The following is a 20,263-nucleotide window of genomic DNA, read 5'->3' as shown; positions in this document are numbered from 1 at the left end:
ATTGAAATCCCAAACGGATTAGAGAATAGGGTCTGCTTGTTCCTTGATTTTCATTTTGTATTGAAATACTCGCCATTGTCTAGATTGCTGTGTCTTGTAGGTATTTCTGAGAGAACATCTAGCTAGAGGTATGTTTTATGAATTTGGACCGTTTTTCAGTATTCCTTTCCCATTAACAAAACTTTTGCCTGTATATTGAAGATGAGGAGACATTTCTGCCATTTTCTGTAATGAAATTAAGTGACTCCATAATGCCATAATGTGTATTGGGTCTTAGTACTAATGTTATTCTTGGGAGTAGGGTGAATGCCTGCCTTAACTAGATGACTTATCCTTGAATCTGTGGAATGCCATTAATCAGCATGTCATTAAAGACCAAACAATAAGTAAACAGCAAAAAATTAACTTGCTTAACAACGCTTAAGTCTGTCAGTATTTGTACTGGCATAATGTAAAAAGAAGTGATAAGAACTGGGATCTCTTAATATAAGTGTTACATTACCAAGTTGAGTCTCATCAAGTCTGATTTTTTTCTCCAATTCAGTGACCATTTCTGTCCAGTAAGCTATACACAGTTTTAAATTAATCAATCATTTGCAACCCAAATCATTTTTACATGTAGATCTTTCATATTTACCATGAAAAATTTGAAGAAATCTTTGAGATCTTTTAGAACTAGATTTTCCGCTTAAATACAAGCATTATGATAATGGTGTCTTGTTTTTTTTTTTTAGGTGTCTCTAACTAACTACACCTTTGAAAATGTGAGCTTTCATGTTCTTCATCAGCGTTTTCCCCTCTTTACCTTTCGGGTATTGTCAGATTGGTTTGATAACAAGACAGATCTATACAGGTAATGTTTTATAAATCCAAGGAGGATAATACCTCTTCTTTAAAATCAACATTATTGGGGTATTATTTACATACAATATATTGCATACATTTTAAGTGTATTGTTTGATGACTTTGAAAAATGTATACAGCCTGTAACCACTACCCCAATCAAGATAAAGAACATATCTTACACCCAGAAAGTTCCCTTGTACAACTTTACGGTCAACTTACCCGTCTCCTAACCACCCAGCTAAGTACTAATTGAATTTCTATTACCATAGATTAATTTTGCCAGCTCTAGAACTTCATATAAATGGAATTATTTATGATGTACCCCTTTGTATCTGACTTCTTTTAAGAAACTCAGCATAATGTTTTTGAGATTTTGGCCATGTGCATAAATCAGTAGTTGGTTACTTTTTATTACTGAGTAGTATTCAATTATATGAATATACCATAATTTATTTATCCGTTCACCTGTTGATGGACATTTAGGTTGTTTCTAGTTTGAGACAATTATGAATAAAACTGTAAAAAAGTTTGTATGCAAGTCTTTGTGTGGACATACATTTCATTTTTCTAGAGTAGCTACCTAGGAGTAGAATTTCTGGGTCACATGGTTAGTGTGTGTTAACTATTTTAAAAACTGCCAAACTGTTTTCTAAAATGATGGTACCATTTCACATTCCTGTTAGAAGTGTGTGAGTGTGCCAGTTGCCCCAACACCAAGTATTTTCGGTCTTTTTAATTTCAGCCATTCTAAGTGGGTGTGAAGTAGTACCTCACTGTGTTTTATTTGCATTTCTCTAATAAGTAATGATGTTGAAAATCTTTTCATGTGCTTACTGTCATTCATATATCATCTTTTGTGGAATGTCTGTTCAAGTCTTTTGTCCATTTTTAATTGAGTTGTCTTATTCTTGAGTTGTAAGAATTCTTTCTGTATTCTGGATATACATTTTTTGTCACATATTTATATGTATTCCCCAGATTGTGGCTTGCCTTTCCCTTTTCATAATGATGTCAGTAGAAGAGCAGAAGGTTTTAATTTTGATGAAGTCCAGTTTTATCAATTTTTATTTTATGTTTAGTGATCTTTTGTGTTCTTTCTAAGAAGTCTTTACTTACCCCAAGGTTGCAGAGATTTTTTTTTTTTTCCCTGTATTTTCTTATAGAAGTTTTATAGTTTTAGCTTTTGCATTTAGGAATATGGTTCATTTTGAATTAACTTTTGTGTGTAGTATGAAGTAATGATCGGGGCTCTTTTTTTCCATATAGATATCCTTATTCCATTGTTGTTGTTGTTTTTTAATTCCATTCCCTATTGAATTTTCTTACCATCTTATCACAAATACTGTTCTAAATTTTGTATATTTTCACTGGGCTTTATATCCTTAAAATACTTGAAATTTTCTAATCTTTAACTCCTTAGTATCACTTTGCTTAAGGGCTCACATCATCATTCCCATCTCCCAAAGTAATGTCACTTTTAATGTGCAGGTTTTTGGCAGAATGAAAACAGTACTAGTTTCAAGTGGCCAGATTTTTCCCTGATGTTCATAGCATGGCTTCTTTATTTTAACAGATGGAAAATGGTTGATCATTATGTTAGCCGTGTCCGTGGAAACCTCCAAATGTTAGAACAGCTGGACCTGATTGGGAAAACCAGTGAAATGGCTAGACTTTTTGGCATTCAGTTTTTACATGTACTGACAAGGGGTTCACAGGTAGGAAATCAATTTTTCTTCGACATTTAAAATGTGAATGATCCACTTCTGAGATGTTTGAAAGTCGTTTGACTTTTTTTTAACTTTGTACCTGGTACCAACTACTCAATAGCTAGCTAATCAAATCTTGTCATTTTATTTTCTGGGAAATTTTTAATTTCACTCTTAACAGCTTCACCTTTTATTTTCTTTCTCTATCAACGTTCTGGCCACTGCCAAGTTTTTCATGATATTGATAAGTTTCCATGCCCCTGAGGATGATATTATGTTCCTGAATATTGTCAGTGTCATTAAGGTTGCCTTCAAAGGCCCCTAAGAACTGGGGAAGCAGCAAAGAACGTCTACCTCTCTTTTCTTTGGCATCCTTAATTTTGGCTTCTTCTAACTCCCAACAGATAATTGTAATGTGAAAAGGAAAGATTTGAAAATTGATATAAGTGAGCCATATAACTTTTTAAGATATTAAAGAAAAATAGAACCTTAGAGACTATTGATTCATTCTCTCCATCCAACTTCTGAAAGAAATGATGAGAGATTTTATCAAATGCCTTGCTGAAATTGATTTCATGCATTCATTCAACATATATTTATTTAAACATCTATAGTATTTAATAATGCCACATTAAATCACTCAGGGTCCTTTTAACTTCATGAAACCTTTCATTTTAATTATTGTATGTCTGTAACATTCCCAAACCAGTTCAGCAAATATAGCTGTAGCTACTTTGGCATTGCCTGTTTATTTCCTTAATATTATTATTTATAACCTATTTACTTTGTTTATTAATACCCCAAATCCTTAAAAAATGTTTGAGCTGGCTTATAATAAAAGGCAAAGATATTTAAGCTGGTAATGGGGAACTCAAGGTCGAGAAGGGGAGAGTGTTGATACCTTGTGGGGTTGGCAGCCAGTGTCACAAAACAATATGTGAATTAATTGTTTAATGAGAAACTAGTTTGTTCTGTAAACCTTCATCTAAAATACAATTTAAAGAAAAAAAAAAGCAAAGATACATTAAAACCACCTGAGAGCATTTCACTGAATGCATGTCGATTCTGGTTTGAATGCTTTCTATTTCTAATACCCCAAACCATCTGCTTAATAATACACCATACAATCTAGTGGCTATTATAAACAATCAGTATTGCTCAGAACCCCAGTTTTAACAGGGACTGGTGTGTTAAGCTGACAACCTTTCAGTTCTGGATTCCTTGTTTCCTTCTTGAAAAATTCAAATAACGTTTCTTTATCTCAAATCTCCTAGCACCCCTTTCATTCTCTTATTTTCCCAAATAAATTTCTCAAAGATTGCTGACCAGCTTTTTAAATGAGGTTGCCAAACTATGCAGTTGTCTTTTCTGTTGTTGTTGGTTGCCTTTGAGCCAGTTCCAACTCAATGATGACCCCACGTGTGCAGAGTAGAACTGCTCCATAGGCCTTTCAAGGCTGTGATCGTCCAGAAGCAGATCACAAGGCCTGTCTTCCAAGGCACCTCTGGGTGGGTCCAGATCATCAAACTTTCAGTAGTTATCTTTTCAAAATTAACTTGTTTTTTAAGTCATTTTGATATATTTTATAGTTTTTATCAATGTTAAAGGAATAGGAGAAAGATTTACATATTCCCCCTTCAGGTACCTGCAGGTTGACTAAATAACCAATACTAGACTGTGTAACTGTATTGTAATAAAGTCATGCAGCTTTATTATGAAGAGTAAAACATCCCCAGGTAGTTATCACATATTCAAATGACCAGTGTATTTAATATTTAAACTATGTTTCTTCCTCTTTTCACCTCCCCCTTCCTCCTTTCAGTACCGTGTGGAGTCAATGATGTTGCGTATTGCTAAACCAATGAACTATATTCCTGTGACACCTAGTGTTCAGCAGAGATTCCAAATGAGAGCCCCGCAGTGTGTTCCCTTAATTATGGAGCCTGAATCCCGCTTCTATAGCAACTCTGTTCTTGTTTTGGATTTCCAGTCACTATATCCTTCTATTGTGATTGCATACAACTACTGTTTTTCCACCTGCCTTGGTCATGTGGAGAACTTGGGAAAGTAAGATTTTTTTTTCATATTTACAATTATGTTGTTGCTCTTTGTAGTTTTTTAAAATTGGACAGACTTTGAGCGTTTCTTTACACATGAGACTGTCCTTACAAGCAAGATGAATAGTATGTAGTACAGCTGATCCATTCATTGCAGTTACCTAATTGGCATGGATCACCATATGATTAATACAGCTTCATGGATGGATGATTCATATGAAGAAGATCCTGAATAGAGCAGCGTTGTGGTTATCTGTTTTGCACTCCATGTATAGCTGCAGCCTCTTTTAAAAGGAGAGTAGGTTTAGTTTGTTAGTATAGATCATTATGATGATTATGATCTCATAACTCTGGCTGTCACCTTCTCTCGGCTTTTCTCAGAAATAGTCTGATTTTTTTTAAGTTAAATTGTTATATGTTAGATTTTACTAATTCATGTGAATCAATTTTTTATAAACCAAATAGAATAGCATTTTAAATACTTAAAGAAGTAAATTTTTTCTCATAAAAAAAAGTCTTCCTTTATAATGATTTTTGTGTATTTAAGACGAAATTTTATGGTTTTAGTCTAGAGTACACCCCACTCCTTCATAGTAAATATTTGCAAAAATGGTATTGCTAATCCTCTTTTTATTAAGAATAAGAATTTGGAGAGGTTATTTACAATCTTTTCATTTAAGGTTTAAATTTTTAAGGAACTCAGTGTAAAGTAATCATATGTTGAGTTGAAATTTGGTATTTTATATAGGTTTTACTCATAAGTTTTAGGATAGTGCTGTTTAAGTTCCTTTTAATAAGTTGTGAATATTTGAAGAACTGTTTTTTGGTAGTTAGGCAGATAAACATATTGCTGAGTACTTGAATTCATGTTTAGATGTTTGAAAGTGAATTTCAAGTGGAATTAGAAAGACTCCTAAAATAGCCTAAAACACCTATTCTATGATTTGAGAAACTATTTGTTTTATATTTTCTTTCTTAACAGGTTTGATGAGTTCAAATTTGGCTGCACCTCTCTAAGAGTACCTCCAGATTTACTTTACCAAATTAGGCATGATATCACGGTATCCCCCAATGGAGTAGCTTTTGTCAAGGTAATAATACTCTCTTGTAAATGAAAGGTACCAACTATGGCTTCGCTTTTGGAGAGCTGGTGGTTTAGATGTGTTAGCATATAATAGAAAACAAAAACACCAGATTTGCTTGAATATTATATCTCAGAAAGTCAAAGATAGAAGGAATCTTCTAAGAGATCACTTCAAAAAAAAAAAAAGTTGTCTTATTTTGCTTGAATTTAGGCTTGAAATCTTTTAATTGTTAAATTTTAGTTAATAAAATATTGAAAGAAAGAAATGTACATGTATACCTTCTGCCCTTTATTAGAATCTGGCAGATTTAAATAGCTATTTGAAGATCACAAAGATGTTTCTTGTAAAATTTTTAAAATCACTTTAATGTGTGAACTCTACTTGTCTTCCAGATTATTTTAAATTAAATAAGGCTGTCTTGGAAATAATGATACTCTCATGTATTTATTGAGTACATTTTCAAGAATATACCCAAAGTAACAGGGTCCCTTTTTTCTCTCCCTTATCTCCTTTCAAAAGAGACTGGGAAAGCCTCATAAATGAATTAGATATGAGAAAATTTTTTACCAGGAGTTCATGGTATACTCCTTTGTGGAAATTTTTAAGATGCAGTATTTCCACGGACTGATGTAGATGAGATCTACTTGGAAACATGGAAATAGATTTTTTATTAAAAGGCTCCCCACGTAAATAACAGTTTTCACATCACTACATTTCTGCATATTTGGCCCCTCTTATTTTTATATTACATTTTAAAACATTGTGGCTGCTTCAGAAGGTACATAGAATGAATTCATGGTTAAAATATGTTTTCAGCAAGGCTTCAGACCAGTTTGTTCCAGTTCAAACCCCTGCTGAGAATTTGCATTTCTAACAAGTTCCCAAGTTATGCTAATAATGCTGATAGGGACCAATCGTGAGAACCACTAGTGGAGCCCCTGTTGCCATCAAGTCAATTCCAACTCATAGCGACCCTATAGGACAGAGTAGAACTGCCCCATAGTGTTTCTAAGAAGCAGCTGATGGATTCAAACTGTCCACCTTTTTGGTTAGCAGCTGAGCTCTTAACCACCGCACCACCAGGGCTCCTCTAGTAAGTAGGGCAGTGGTTCTCAAATTTTATTATACATAAGAATCACATGGGGATCTTGTTAAACTATAAATTCTTACTCAGTATATCTGGGGTGGAAATGCAAATTCTCAGCAGGGGTTTGAACCGGAACAAACCAGTTCAAAGCCCTGGTTTTCAGTATCACATATGTAGCAGTTTATTAATCTTCCTTTAATAGCATTTTTAAAACTTGTATTTGTGAGGGAGTCATTGCTTAGGGGTCACTGAGTCTCTGTTAATGACGGTAGAATCATTTGGAAAAGGATGGTTGCACAATATGATGAACGTAATCAGTGTCACTGAATTGTACATGTAAAAATTGTTGAACTGGCAGATGTTTTATTGTATGTATTTTTACCACAATTAAAAAAAAAAAACAACTTGAATCTGCAATTTGACCCAATGTGTAAAGCTTAATGAAAATAAGATTTTTTAATATTCAGAAGTGCGATTATCCTATACCTGAGGTTTTAATTGTTCAGTCTGACATGCATTACTTTGGACGTGTCTCTGAATCATCTTCAAAGTTAATACTGTTTTGTGGTTTTCATTCCTACTGGAGTTCTCATAAATTCTCCCTAGTCTTGATTAATACAAATGATTTTTTTTGGCATCAACAAATTTTATCACCTCACTATTCATCCCCTCTTCCAGATTGCTAATAAATATAGGCCGGAGGGGATGGCTTAGTGGTCTAAGCATCAGATTTGAAATACCTAGAGTCCCTGGAACTGCAGGTTTGAATGTCAGCAGAGTCAACCCAGCTCATCATTCTTCCAAGGTAGATAAATGGAGTTCCATACAGATTACTGTGTGGGGTCATTAGGATGAGATCTTTAAAAACTTAGGTTTGTTATGAGTGATACAAATCCCATGTGTCTTTCTGAAAGAGTGGGGGTTTGGCTCAAAGTTTGGAACAAAATTTCCCTTTAAACATGTTATATGGTATCTTATGTACTCAGATGACATCCTCCTCCGTGGAGGTCTCTGAACTCAGTAGTGTGACATTAAATTAATAAACATTACAGGAACCTTTTAGGAGAAAAATTCTCTTCAAAATTTTTTCAAAAAAAGTATGATGATTTTGTATTGATGACACTAGTCCTGTGGCCACTCTGTTGTTACCATGTTTCAATTTGTGACGGTTGCCCATTGTTAGACTTTGTGCTTCCTTCGTAGTTATCTAAATCTATAAAGTTTGAGGGATTTTAAATATTCTTTTTCCTTTATGATAGCCCTCAGTAAGAAAGGGTGTGCTACCAAGAATGCTGGAAGAAATTCTAAAAACCAGGCTTATGGTGAAGCAGTCAATGAAGGCTTACAAGCAAGACCGAGTCCTTTCACGAATGCTTGAGGCACGTCAGCTAGGACTTAAGCTTATAGCAAATGTCACGTTTGGCTATACAGCTGCTAATTTTTCTGGAAGAATGCCATGCATTGAGGTAAGTGATACATAAATCTATAGCTTTTTCAAAAGAGACTAAAATAGCATTAAATGAAGTCCTGTTCATTAAAGCATTTTCTTCTGTTTTGAAACTTTAAAGGATTCATTTCCCTGACAGTAGGATCAGTTTTTTACAAACCAGGGTCCATATACATATTCTTAAGGATCTTGGGGTTTTCTCTTTGAGAGGTTTTTATTTGTGTTATATGTTTTTATTTTAATAATAATTTAAAATTTAGCATACACATTTTTCTGCATCATCTGGATAACCATTTTGTAACCAGCTATTGTTATTGTTGTTGGGTGTCATAGAGTCGATTCTGACTCATAGCGACCTTATCGGTCAGAGTAGAACTGCCCATGAGGTTTCCTAGGCCGTAATCTCTACGGGAGCAGATTTCCAGGTCTGCTCCCATGAACTGCTAGTGGGTTTGAACTGCCGACCTTTCAGTTAGCAGCCAAGCACTTAACCATCACACCCGCCAGGACTCCTTAACCAACTGTTAGCATATTTTAAATTATTCCTTTTAATGTGTTAATAAAGATCTGATTATAATTAGGTTGGGTTGTCTAAATATCGGAATGAACAACAATCATTTCATATTTACCAGTGTACTAGTAGATATAAAGCAAAACCTTTCTTTTGCAGTGATCAGTTGCATTTGAAAGACATTTTTCATAGAATAAGACTTATTTATTGTTATTTTACTAAATTAAGGTATTAATTTGACATGAATACAGCATAGTATAACAGAGTAATAATCTACTGGTGATTGAGAAAAGAGCAGAGTAGACTTATTGTGTTAATGATCTTTTCATGCCAAATGAGGGCCAGGGAAATGATGGTATACCATATTTGCAGTAGTTCAATAAGAGAAAAGCAGTGAAAGAATAAAATGCCCACAGCTCACAGTAGGCAAAGTGAACTCCAAAGAACTTGAGCAAGGCAATCCGTGGCATGTTCACATTAAGAGCAGCAAAACAGCATCCATCATGTAAAAATAATACTGTTAACTTCGATTTTTTAGTCATATTATTTTGTTTGTACTAGATAAATTTTTTTTTATTTTGTTTTACTGTAAAGACTGTAAGCATAGAATGTTATATCTAGTTTTATGTTTGTATATTTTTAGGTAATATAAAAATACTTTGTCAGTACTGGGAGTTCATATCATTCTCATTTGAAAAACTGATCTATACGATCTAGTAGAAAAAGTAGAAATGATTATATTATTGATGTAGAGTGGGGATATCAAGTCTTAGGCCATTTTCACACTTCTCTCATTTTTCCTACCTCTCAATTTGAAAATTATTAATATATATATATATATATGCACAAATATTCAAAACTTATAATACCATAATTTGGAATCTCTTGAACTATCAGTGGAGGTTTACATGTGGAGTTCTCCCAGGAAGTATGCTAATATTTAGCCTGGTGAAGGCTGATTGCCAAGCAACCTCTGCCTCTCTGACCCTGGACTTTTCAGACATTCTGAGGTTAATGACTGCAAACTTGCATTTCCTAAGTGTTGTTTTAACTTGTAAGTGAACTCATGAGTGGAAAAAGTCATTTAACGTCACAGAAAGGGCTTTTAGATTAAGTGAAAAGCTAGCACCATTGGAGTCAAAACAAACTATCAGCCACATTGAGAAAGATAAATTATTACTGACTCTGGCCGTGTGCTTTCCTTCAGTGAACCCACAATCAAAAATAATGTGCCAGTACACCAGGATCACCAAAAGTACTACAAGAATTCCTATAAGGAAGAAGTGGAGAATAACATAGCTAAGAGTTGTAGGCTAATGTTTCTATAGGGTTGCTATGAGCAGAATCGACTTGACGGCACACAACAATAATCATGTCTGTCTTAGTTGGACATGGTCACTGACTTATTTGTTTCATAAATTTAAAGTTTGACATGTTCACCTTTTTATTCTAAACTGTTTACTGCTTGTATTTATAAGAAAGCCATACACACACACACACACACACACTCACACACGAGACAATTTTTTTTAACTAGCTAAATTTTGTCTCTTTTTATTTCTTTTCATAAAATTAATTTTTGCTTTAAACGTTCTTCTTATGATTTTGTGGGATCCCAACCATTGCCTAAATTGTGAAACCGCTTATTTTCCTCATTTTAAACCCAATCTCTTAGTACTGTATTACAGTAATGCTTTTCAAATTAGGAACCATGGCAAAAAGTAGCAGAATCAGTTTTAATTTAATTACCACTCCTTCCCTCTCTCCCCACCCCCAACCCATTGCCGTTGAGTCAATTCTGACTCATAGCAACCTTATAGGACAGAGTAGAACTGCTTCCATAGGGTTTCCAAGGAGCAGCTGGTGGATTTGAATTGCTGACCTTTTGGTTAGCAGCCATAGCTCTTAACCACTGCGCTGCCAGGCTACTCTCCACCCCTAAGTGCTCCTGAATCCATCGTACTGCATGGTCTTCAGATTCATCTGTCCTATTTTCTCCTCGAGTACTTGTAGAAAGACTATGATACTTGATGGCTTATTTTGTTCTCTATTTACATTATTTTCTCTTTATTTTTTGAAATAATTTAGTACAGGCAGTCTCCAGGTTACAAACGAGATCTGTTCCTAACTGTGTCTTTAAGTCTTCAAGTTGAATTTGTAGGTAAATCAGAACAAGTGCACAGGGTTCTTATTTAGCCTTACTTTAGTACAAGAAAAGGCTCAAAGCCTTTTCAGTGATTTAAAAACTGCATGTGTAGCAAGTGAAGGTGATTGTGATGAAGAATCTCTTGCCAACAGGGGTTGGTTCAGCAGTTTCAAAGTAAGGGCAAATTTACATAACATCAAAGGGCAAGTCGGAGTTGTCTGTTCGTAACCCGAGAACTGCCTATAATTAAATTTAAGCATTATATGTTAAAGTATGTTGACTTATACTGAACTGTGTTAAGAAATTATTTCCTGTGTGTTTGTACCAACAGATTGGTGATAGTATTGTTCACAAAGCAAGAGAAACCTTGGAACGAGCTATTAAACTGGTGAATGATACCAAGAAATGGGGTGCTAGGGTTGTATATGGTGATACTGACAGGTAATAGATTTTGCGTTATAGTTGTCTTTTGCATTTCTTTATAATTACATTCCAGTGTTTTAAATGGTTTAAGTGTGATCCTTCCAAAAATTAGAGTTCCACCTACCTCCTTTCCAGTCCTTATGGTCTCATAATTAGAGTCAGCATGGGTCCTGACTTTTCACCAGATATGGTCTTAAGAAGGGGTAAATGTGACCACAGACTGGGAAGAATCCCATTGCATCCCCCCAGGTGTCTCTTAGCCAGTTAGAAAGTGATCTATCTGTAAACAAAACATATACAAACAAATTTGAGCTATTTAAAGAAACCGCTTTTAATATGAATAATTCCTCTTAAGTAGTTATAGCTCTCTAAAGGTAAATGTATACCTTAAAATAATTCAGCTGTTTTTGAAGGACAGTTGCTAAAGCTGTGAGTGGTTAATTTTTCACTAGGCCCCAAAATCTGTCGGCCTTCTTTTCAGAAAAGTACACATAGGCAAATAGAGTTTTTCATTTGATTCCAGAGGGTTCTCAGACTTCCTGAGGAGTCCATTGACTTCATTCATGGACCAGCAGAGGATGAGAGGGAGCGTCTTCAAATCCTGAATTAATAACCCCAGCTTGGTTGCTTTGATATTTTTAGGGCCCAGTTATTTATGTAACATTTATATGGCTTATTAAAATTCTTCTACAATGTAGAAATTTTGCAAATTTCTTGGAGTCTGAATTTTTTTTCATATTGAGGGCTTAGAGTCACAGTGTGATCACTCTAAGAGCGTGATCAAATGGAGCAATAGGAGATAATGCTTCTAATCATTAAAAATGGCTTCTAAGTGATCTTTCAATAGCATTTAATCTTCTCCAGTCCTTTTTGTTTGTACTATCAGCATAATCATTTATTAGTGCTGAATGACACCTTGCCTCTTACAGCAGCTGTTTCTTTACCAGCAAGTGAGGGTAGATGAGATTTTGCAGGGCCCAAATAAAACCAAAATGAAATCTGTTGCCATCAAGTTGATTCCGACTCATAGCGACCATACAGGACAGAGTAGAACTGCCCCATAGGGTTTCCAAGGAGCAGCTGGTGGATTCAAACTGCCGACCTTTTGTTAGCAGTCAAGCTCTTAGCCACTGCGCCACCAGGGTCCCATTTTCAATATTCTCTATTGTTCCCTATCAAAAGTCACTCCTTGATACAGCTTTTGGGTATTTCACTGCTCTGTAAAGCCACTTCTGATGGGTAGTCTAGCAAAATAAAACCCATTGCCGTCGAGTTGATTGCGGCTAATAGCAACCCTGTAGGACAGAGTAGAACTGCTCCATAGGGTTTCCAGAGTTAACTAAAATGTAGTTTTGCACCTTGTTTGCAGCTCCTAGCAAAATATTTAGGGACGAAGAGAAAGTTAAACATTAGATTATTGACTTTAATTCAGGGTCTGTACATGTCAGTTGTTGACAATTACACAAAAAGAATCAGAAGTCAGCATGATTCTGACTGTAGTTATGTTGTTTAGCTTGTTTTCTGATCTTTAAGAATTCACCTGGATAGTTTTTGCCTACAGTGTCTAGATACAAAAAAAAAAAAAAGCACAAACTTGTAGAATATTAGAGCTGGAAGAGAACTTGGATATTATAATTTAGTCCAGCAGTTTTCACACTTTTGGGAAGAACCCTCGGAGGCCTTAGAATGTGCCTCAGGCACTGTTTAAGAGCAAATTACCCTAGGTTAAGAAACTTGTGTAAGATCACCCAGCTAGTCAAAGAAAGAGCTAGATACTGATACTCAGTGTTTTGATTCCTAATTGCTGTTTTCTTGATACATCAGACTTCACAGGTATTTTATCATTCCAATCAAGGAAATTTATTTGCAGTCTCATTTAGAACCTTTGATCACCATTCACTCCCTGACCCCTGTCAAGGAAAGGTTTATTGGGGCCTACTGTGTAGGGCAATTCACTCTAGGCATGCATTCTAAAAGGGAACATTACCCCAAGGTGATAAAATTAGCTAGTGGGGAGGGGGAATCTTAGATATTAAGATAGTTTGTGTCCCTACAAAGCTCAGTCCTACTCAACAGTGTTTTATTCCTTAGTAATTTCTCTTGTTAAAGTTAAGTTTTTCTCCTTAAGACCAAAAAACCAAATGCATTGCCATAAAGTCGATTCTGACTCATAGCAACCCTATAAGACAGGGTAGAACTGGCCCATAGGGCTTCCAGAGAGTGGCTGGTGTATTTGAACTGCCGACCTTTTGGTTAGCAACTGAGCTCTTTACCACTGTGCCACCAGGGCTCCAAGTTTTTCTCTTAAGGAGAATAATGAAAAAAGTTGCAAAATTCTGCCATAGGAATAGTAGATGATGCTTGGTAGTGTAAAGACAGCTCTCAACTGTGAATGAGAGGATCTGGATTCTCTTTCTAGCTGTACTCCTGATTGTGTAGCTGTTAAAGTCACTTAGCTTCTCTGAGACTGAGTTGCCTCATCATCAAAATGAAGGAAATCTAATAGATGATGGTGAATGACCATTGCCTGCTTCCAATTTCAAAGATTGGTGATTTTATGAATCTTGGGGCCCAGCTAAGGAAGATAGGTTACCAAAGTATCAAAAGGACTCTGCTGGAAGAATGTTTCTCTTGTAAAACAGCCATGTGTATGGTCCACTTAGAAAGTGTAATAAATAGACAAACTGTATTTCTTTGTATTATAGTAGTTCAAACAGTTATTTTATGTAATAGTGGTTCTCAATCATATTTATCCTGCCTCAGTGGGATAGGACCTACTCTACTCCCATCAGTCACTAAAGCTCTCTATAGTAGTGATTCTTAGGCAGGATAGGGAAGGGCATTTGACAGGACACATACCTCCACTGCAGCAAAAGGGCGATGGAAAGCCAGAATCTCCTGGGAAATTCACCTCGATAAAATTCAGAAAAGCCTCCTAGGTGATTCCAATATACTCTACCACCCCTCATATGAAAATTACTGCTCTAAATGTGTACTGGATCTCTCTAACAGAAAGAAGACTGTTACTTAACTAGATTAAAAGCATTAGTGATAAATAGAAACTCATTTCAAAACAGTCTTTTGCTTATAGGCTAGTCACCTCCATTCTCTTAAGTGACCAAAATCTTCCATTAATCCTGGCCAGCTCTCATGAAGTTTAGCTCCAAATCAAACTGGCCAAAATAGCCTAGATGGACTCAAACAAAACACTAACACTACTGGGTAAAATCTCAAATATATACCCCATAATAATAGCTTTTAAGATGTAAAGTATCTGTACCTTTAATTTTTTATCAACTTCATTGAGGTGTAATTTTTAAGTGAGTACACAGTATATAGTCCAAGGAGTCTGACAAATACATAGGCCTATGTAATCAACCACCACCCCATTCAAGATATAGAACATTTCTATCACCTAGGGAGTTCCTTCATGCCCCTTTGCAGTCAATCCCTCACCCTCACCACCATCCCCAGGCAACCACTTATCTGATTCCTAGTAGCTTGGTTTTGCCTATTCTGGAACTTTATAGAAATGTGTGTAATATACACTTTAATTTTGAAATGTTTGCATTCATCATTGCATATGAACATTTTAAGCATAATCTTTCAGAAAAACAGTTCAGCAGTTACCTATAAAGTTGAGCACACACTTAACATATAACTCAGCAATTCCACTCCTTGCAATTTTACCCAAGAGAAGTGAAAACATATGTCCACAGAAAGACTTGTATATGAATTTTCATTGCAGCTTTATTCATAATAACCTAAAACTAGAAATAACCCAAATATCCATGAATGGATGAATGGATAAAGAAATTGTGGTATATCCATACAATGGCAATAAAAAGGAACCAATTACTGACACTCCCAACAACATGGATGGATCTCAAATTATGCCAAGTGAAAGAAACCAGACATATGAGAGTATATACTGTATGGTTCCATCTATATGAAATTCTTGAAAACACAAAACTGATCTACAGTAACAAAAAGCAGGTCAGTGGTTGCCTGGAGTCAAGAGTAAAGTGGAGAATTATTCTAAAGGAGTTCAAGGGAACTTTTTGGGGTCATGAAAATGTTCTATATCTTGATTGTGGTGGCTGCTATACAAGTGTTTACATGTGTCAAAAGTTCATGGACTTCTGCACTAAAAATGTGTTACTTTTATTATGTATAATAAAATTTATTATGTATAATAATAAAACTTCAATAAAGTTTATTTAAAATAACAGTCATTCTACTGAAACAATAAGGCTTTATGGTGTAATAAGCATCAGATGGGCCTAAAAAAGAAAATATTATTAAAAGTTTAAATAGTTCAGAGTATAGCCTAGCCTGAAGGCATAGTTAATTATCTAAGGCCTGTGTGTTCTGCCCTAGTGAATGTTAAAATTAATTCACATTGAAACAACTTTTATTTTAAAAACCTTAAGTAAAATTGAATATGTACTCCTTTTTTTTTTTTAGCTTCTCATATTAGGCTCTAAGACAAGTTCTGTCTCCAGTATTGGCAGGGAAGGATTTCCAAACAGACCATCCAAATGAGATTTAAAGTCCAATATGAAAACATTTTAGAAATATGAGGTTGGTTTGTCTCTAACACTAGAAACGTATCAGGAAATCACATTTCAAGATATTGTTCTTTTCCACTCTTTAATGCCTTTCCACTAAATTATGAGTGAAGATAAACTTTATAATCTCTCTAACTTAAATATTATACTTATTAGTCATTATTTTTGTTGATGTTCAGATTGAGCTACATACTGAGATGTAAAATGCTATTATAAAGTTAACTGGATTATAGTAGAGGAAAAATGCCCAGTACTTTAGTTTTACCAGTTATTTTTGAGAAAATATCCCTTTTCTCTTGGTATTTTTTATCTGTATTAGAAATCCTTTCCTCTTGACCTGCATACTGCTGGTGAGATTCTACATCAGGGGAATCTTTCTGGAAATCAGTTTGACAGTATCTTTTTTAAAACTTAAGAAACGTTCATACTCTGCTCAGAAATTTCACTTCTAGGAATTTATCCTAAGGATATAATCAGAAATGTGCCAAATAACTATTAACCCATTGCCATCAAGTTGATTCCAACTCATAGTGACCCTATAGAACAGGGTAGAACTCCCCGTAGGGTTTACAAGACTGTAAATCTTTACAGAAGTAGACTACCACATCTTTCTCCCACGGAGTGGCTGATGGGTTTGAAATGCTGACCTTTCACTTACCAGCCGAACGTTTAACCACTGTGCCACCAGGGCTCCTTAAATAACTTATATATGCAATATTAGAGAAAAAAAAAAACTTAACAGCTTACTTTTTCAATAATAGAGATTTAGTTAAATTAAAATATATCTATTCATTGAAATACTATGCAACTGTAAAAATAATGTAGAAAAAAATGACATAGGAAAATGTTCACACTGTACCATTAAAGGCAAAGAGAAAGTTGCTAAACAGTTTGATCTGTGATCCCAAATGAGAAAAGATTTACAGATATACACAAAATGTTTATAGTGTCCTTTTTCTAGATGGTAGGACTACAGATGGCTGTTTTCTTCTTTGTGGCTTTGTCTATTTTCTAACTGTCCTTCAATTAATATATATTACAGGATATATCTCTGTGTTTTGAAGTTGGGCAGTTCTGGAAAGAAATTCCCTCCTGTATTACAAGTGAATTTTCCATTTCTCTAAGCACATTTTCTCATATTTTATGATTGACTTAACTATGTGCCATACAAAGCTTTATGCCCAGGACCGTCTTAGCTAGTCTCTGTGTAACTAAACTAGAAATATTGGATGTCTTAAAGATCTGTAACTAGATATACCATGAGTAGACAAGGAAAGTGTGATAAAACATGAAAGCTTAGATAGGAAGCAACTTATTATTAAGGATGAGTAAGGGATAAAGGGTTTTCTTTGATGTTAGAGTATTAGCCAGGAAAGTTACTCTCCATGAAATATTTTGTTACAATTACTTCCTCATTACCTTATCTGTATTTAATTCCCTTAGTATGTTTGTGCTACTGAAAGGAGCCACTAAGGAGCAGTCTTTTAAGATTGGTCAAGAAATTGCTGAAGCTGTAACTGCTACCAATCCTAAACCAGTGAAATTAAAGTTTGAAAAGGTAAGAGAAATGTGATACTAATAATCACATATAAAATTCACATACCTTCTAAAGATTTCTGACTTGTTCGATATATTTTCTGAGTCAACAATGGGTCTTGAGGGGCAGGGCCAAGATGGCAGAGTAGTCAGATGCTTCCGATGGACCCTCTTACAACAAAGACCCAAAAAAACAAGTGATTCGATTATGTATGACAGTCTGGGAGCCCTGAACATCAAAGGCAAAATTGAGGAACCAGACTGAGTGGCAGGGGGAGGGAGAGATGGTTCGGAAGCAGCAAGCAGTTGCCAGACCTGACCCAGCGAGAGCCTAAACCCTTCAGGCCTGATCAGCTCGGGGGTGAGTGGTGAGACAGGCAAGCATCGGTGCTTGGGAGGCATATTCTGCACAGGGAGAGACCCAGCAGCTGAGAGTCTACTCAGCCACACAGAACCAGTGAGAAGCAGCCCTCAACGAAAGGTAAGTATTTGCATCTGGCCTGCCGCACAGATCAAAAACACCCCCCTCGGGGAGAAACCTCTCTCCCATTTACCTCCCTACTCCCTGCTCTGCACTGGGTCCCAGACCGGCTTCAGCAATTGCCAAGTCCCCTGGGCCTGAAGTACGATCTGTCACATGCCCTGAGCCATTCTCCCGGCCTTGGAGAGTGAACAGATTAACAAACAGGGTAAAAATAAACTCCGGTGCTCCTAAGCCAGGAACTCAAGGTAGGCACAGCTCCTTCGCCTAGACACAGGCATAAGGGATCCACAGACTTTGAATACCTTTCCGCCTGCATAGACTTGTGTGGGCCCATTTCAACAACGTAGGCCCTCACTACCACACTACAACAGGGTACATACCTGAAGTCTAACTTCAACTGTTTCAGCTGTGAAGTGACAGATTCATGACATTTGTCTCTGCTCTGCCTATTAAGCAGGGTCTTCACCTACCCACATCAGGGGCCTGAGGTCTGGTGGCTCCACCCATGCCACCTAGCCACCTGCAGTAGGGGCCCAAGAATAAGAGGTGCCCCCCAGTCCTTACAGCCAACAGCATTGGGTGCTCATAGTCCGGCTGCAAAACCGAGCCACCTGCACGCTCTAGGGAACAGGGACATGCCTTCCTCCTGGACACTCGGGGGCGGCCATCAACCCCCTACCTTGCTCAGAGTGTGTCCCCCTGCTGAGGCAGATGGCTGTGCCTACACCAGTCATCCATGCCTGTCTAGGACTGTAGGTGACAGCCTGCACCACACACTTGGTGGCTATCTACCTGGGCACCTGAGCCAAATCCATACAGGAGGAGTGGGCGGACTCCTGAGCTCACATACCTAGTAACAGATCTAACCACCTGGTGACAGGACATTAGAGCTTCAAAGGTGCCAATAATCAAACTAGCTCGCATGAGCAGCCTATTTGGGCATGTCAAAACAAAGCAAGAAGCTAGGACACAGTAAGCAAACATAAATATAATAACTTATTGATGGCTCAGAGACAAGAGTCAATATCAAATCACATAAAGAGGCAGTCCATGATGGCTTCAACAAGCTCCCACAATAAAGAATCAAGAAATTTTTCAGAGGAGGAAAATTTGGAATTACCAGAGGCAGAATACAAAAGATTAATATACAGAACTCTTCAAGAAATTAGGAAGAAAATTAATCAAAATGCAGAACACGCAACAGAGGAAATTAAAAAGATTAGACAAGAGCATAATGACAAATTTAACAGGCTGTAAGAATCCATAGAGAGACAGCAATCAGAAATCCAGAAGATTAACAATAAAATGTCAGAATTAGACAACTCAGTAGAAAGTCAGAGGAGCAGAATTGAGGCAATGGAAGTTAGAATTAGTGAGATTGAAGATAAAGCACTTGACACCAGCTGATTTGAGGAAAAATCAGATAAAAGGATTTTAAAAAATGAAGAAACCCTAAGAATTATGTGGGATTCTATCAACAGGACTAACCTGCAAGTGGTTAGAGTACCAGAACAGGGAGATAACAGAAAACACAGAGAATTATTGAAGATTTGTTGGCAGACAACTTCCCTGATACCGTGAAAGATGAGAAAATATCTATCCAAGATGCTCATCAAACCCTACATAAGGTAGATCCCAAAAGAAAGTCACCAAGACTTAATCAAACTTGCCAAAACCAAAGATAAAGAGAAAATTTTAAGAGCGGCTAGGGATAAACAAAAAGTCATCTACAAAGGAGAGTCAATAAGAATAAGCTCAGACTACTCAGCAGAAACCATGCAAGCAAGAAGGCAATGGGATGACATATATAAAACCTTGAAGGAAAAAAATTGCCAGCCAAGAATTATATATCCAGCAAAACTGTCTCTCAAATATGATGGTGAAATTAGTGCATTTCCAGATAAACAGAAATTAAGGGACTATGTAAAAACCAAACTTACAAGACTTATTAAAGGGAGTCCTTCCATCTGAGAACAAATAACATCACCACAGGCTGAATATAGGACACAGGATTGTACTAGCTAGATACCAACCTAGGAAATGAACTCTGAAGGACTATGCAAAACCAAAAGAATTACAACAGGGAACCAGAGAGGTTACTCTGTAAATGACAACAGCATCAGAACAATAAAAGAGTCAATAAACAGTGTAGGTATAGAACCTTCTAATGGAGTGGAAGGCAAGGTGATACCAAGTAATAAAGACTGGTTCAAATCTAGGAGGATAAGGGTAAATTTCAAGGTAACCACAAAGAAAGTTAACAAACCTACTCATCAAAATAAAGAAGGAAAAACATAAAGTTTCAGTAAGAACAAAACCTACAAAAACAAAAGAAATTTAAAAAAAATCCACAAACAAAAGGAA

At 36.1% G+C, this 20,263-nt stretch overlaps 1 protein-coding gene across 8 annotated transcripts in view; it reads left to right on the top strand.

Moving 5' to 3' along the window:
- REV3L (REV3 like, DNA directed polymerase zeta catalytic subunit) overlaps positions 1 to 20,263 on the top strand; it is a 197,236-nt gene that overhangs the window by 162,735 nt on the left and 14,238 nt on the right. For all 8 annotated transcript variants that reach the window (XR_002823319.1, XR_002823318.1, XM_023727674.1 and 5 more), the window contains 7 exons: positions 735 to 853; positions 2,420 to 2,561; positions 4,375 to 4,619; positions 5,592 to 5,700; positions 8,041 to 8,247; positions 11,217 to 11,326; positions 17,323 to 17,437. Coding sequence is in view for 6 of the 8 variants with exons in the window: in XM_023727674.1 (XP_023583442.1) it covers positions 735 to 853; positions 2,420 to 2,561; positions 4,375 to 4,619; positions 5,592 to 5,700; positions 8,041 to 8,247; positions 11,217 to 11,326; positions 17,323 to 17,437 (1,047 nt within the window). In the remaining 2 variants the exon portion in view is untranslated. The remainder of the gene's footprint in view (positions 1 to 734; positions 854 to 2,419; positions 2,562 to 4,374; positions 4,620 to 5,591; positions 5,701 to 8,040; positions 8,248 to 11,216; positions 11,327 to 17,322; positions 17,438 to 20,263) is intronic.

Source organism: Trichechus manatus, unplaced genomic scaffold (genome assembly GCF_000243295.1).
Source record: "Trichechus manatus latirostris isolate Lorelei unplaced genomic scaffold, TriManLat1.0 scaffold00017, whole genome shotgun sequence".
In the NCBI taxonomy this organism is placed as follows: Eukaryota; Metazoa; Chordata; class Mammalia; order Sirenia; family Trichechidae; genus Trichechus; species Trichechus manatus.
This window is presented reverse-complemented; position numbering and strand designations above follow the sequence as displayed.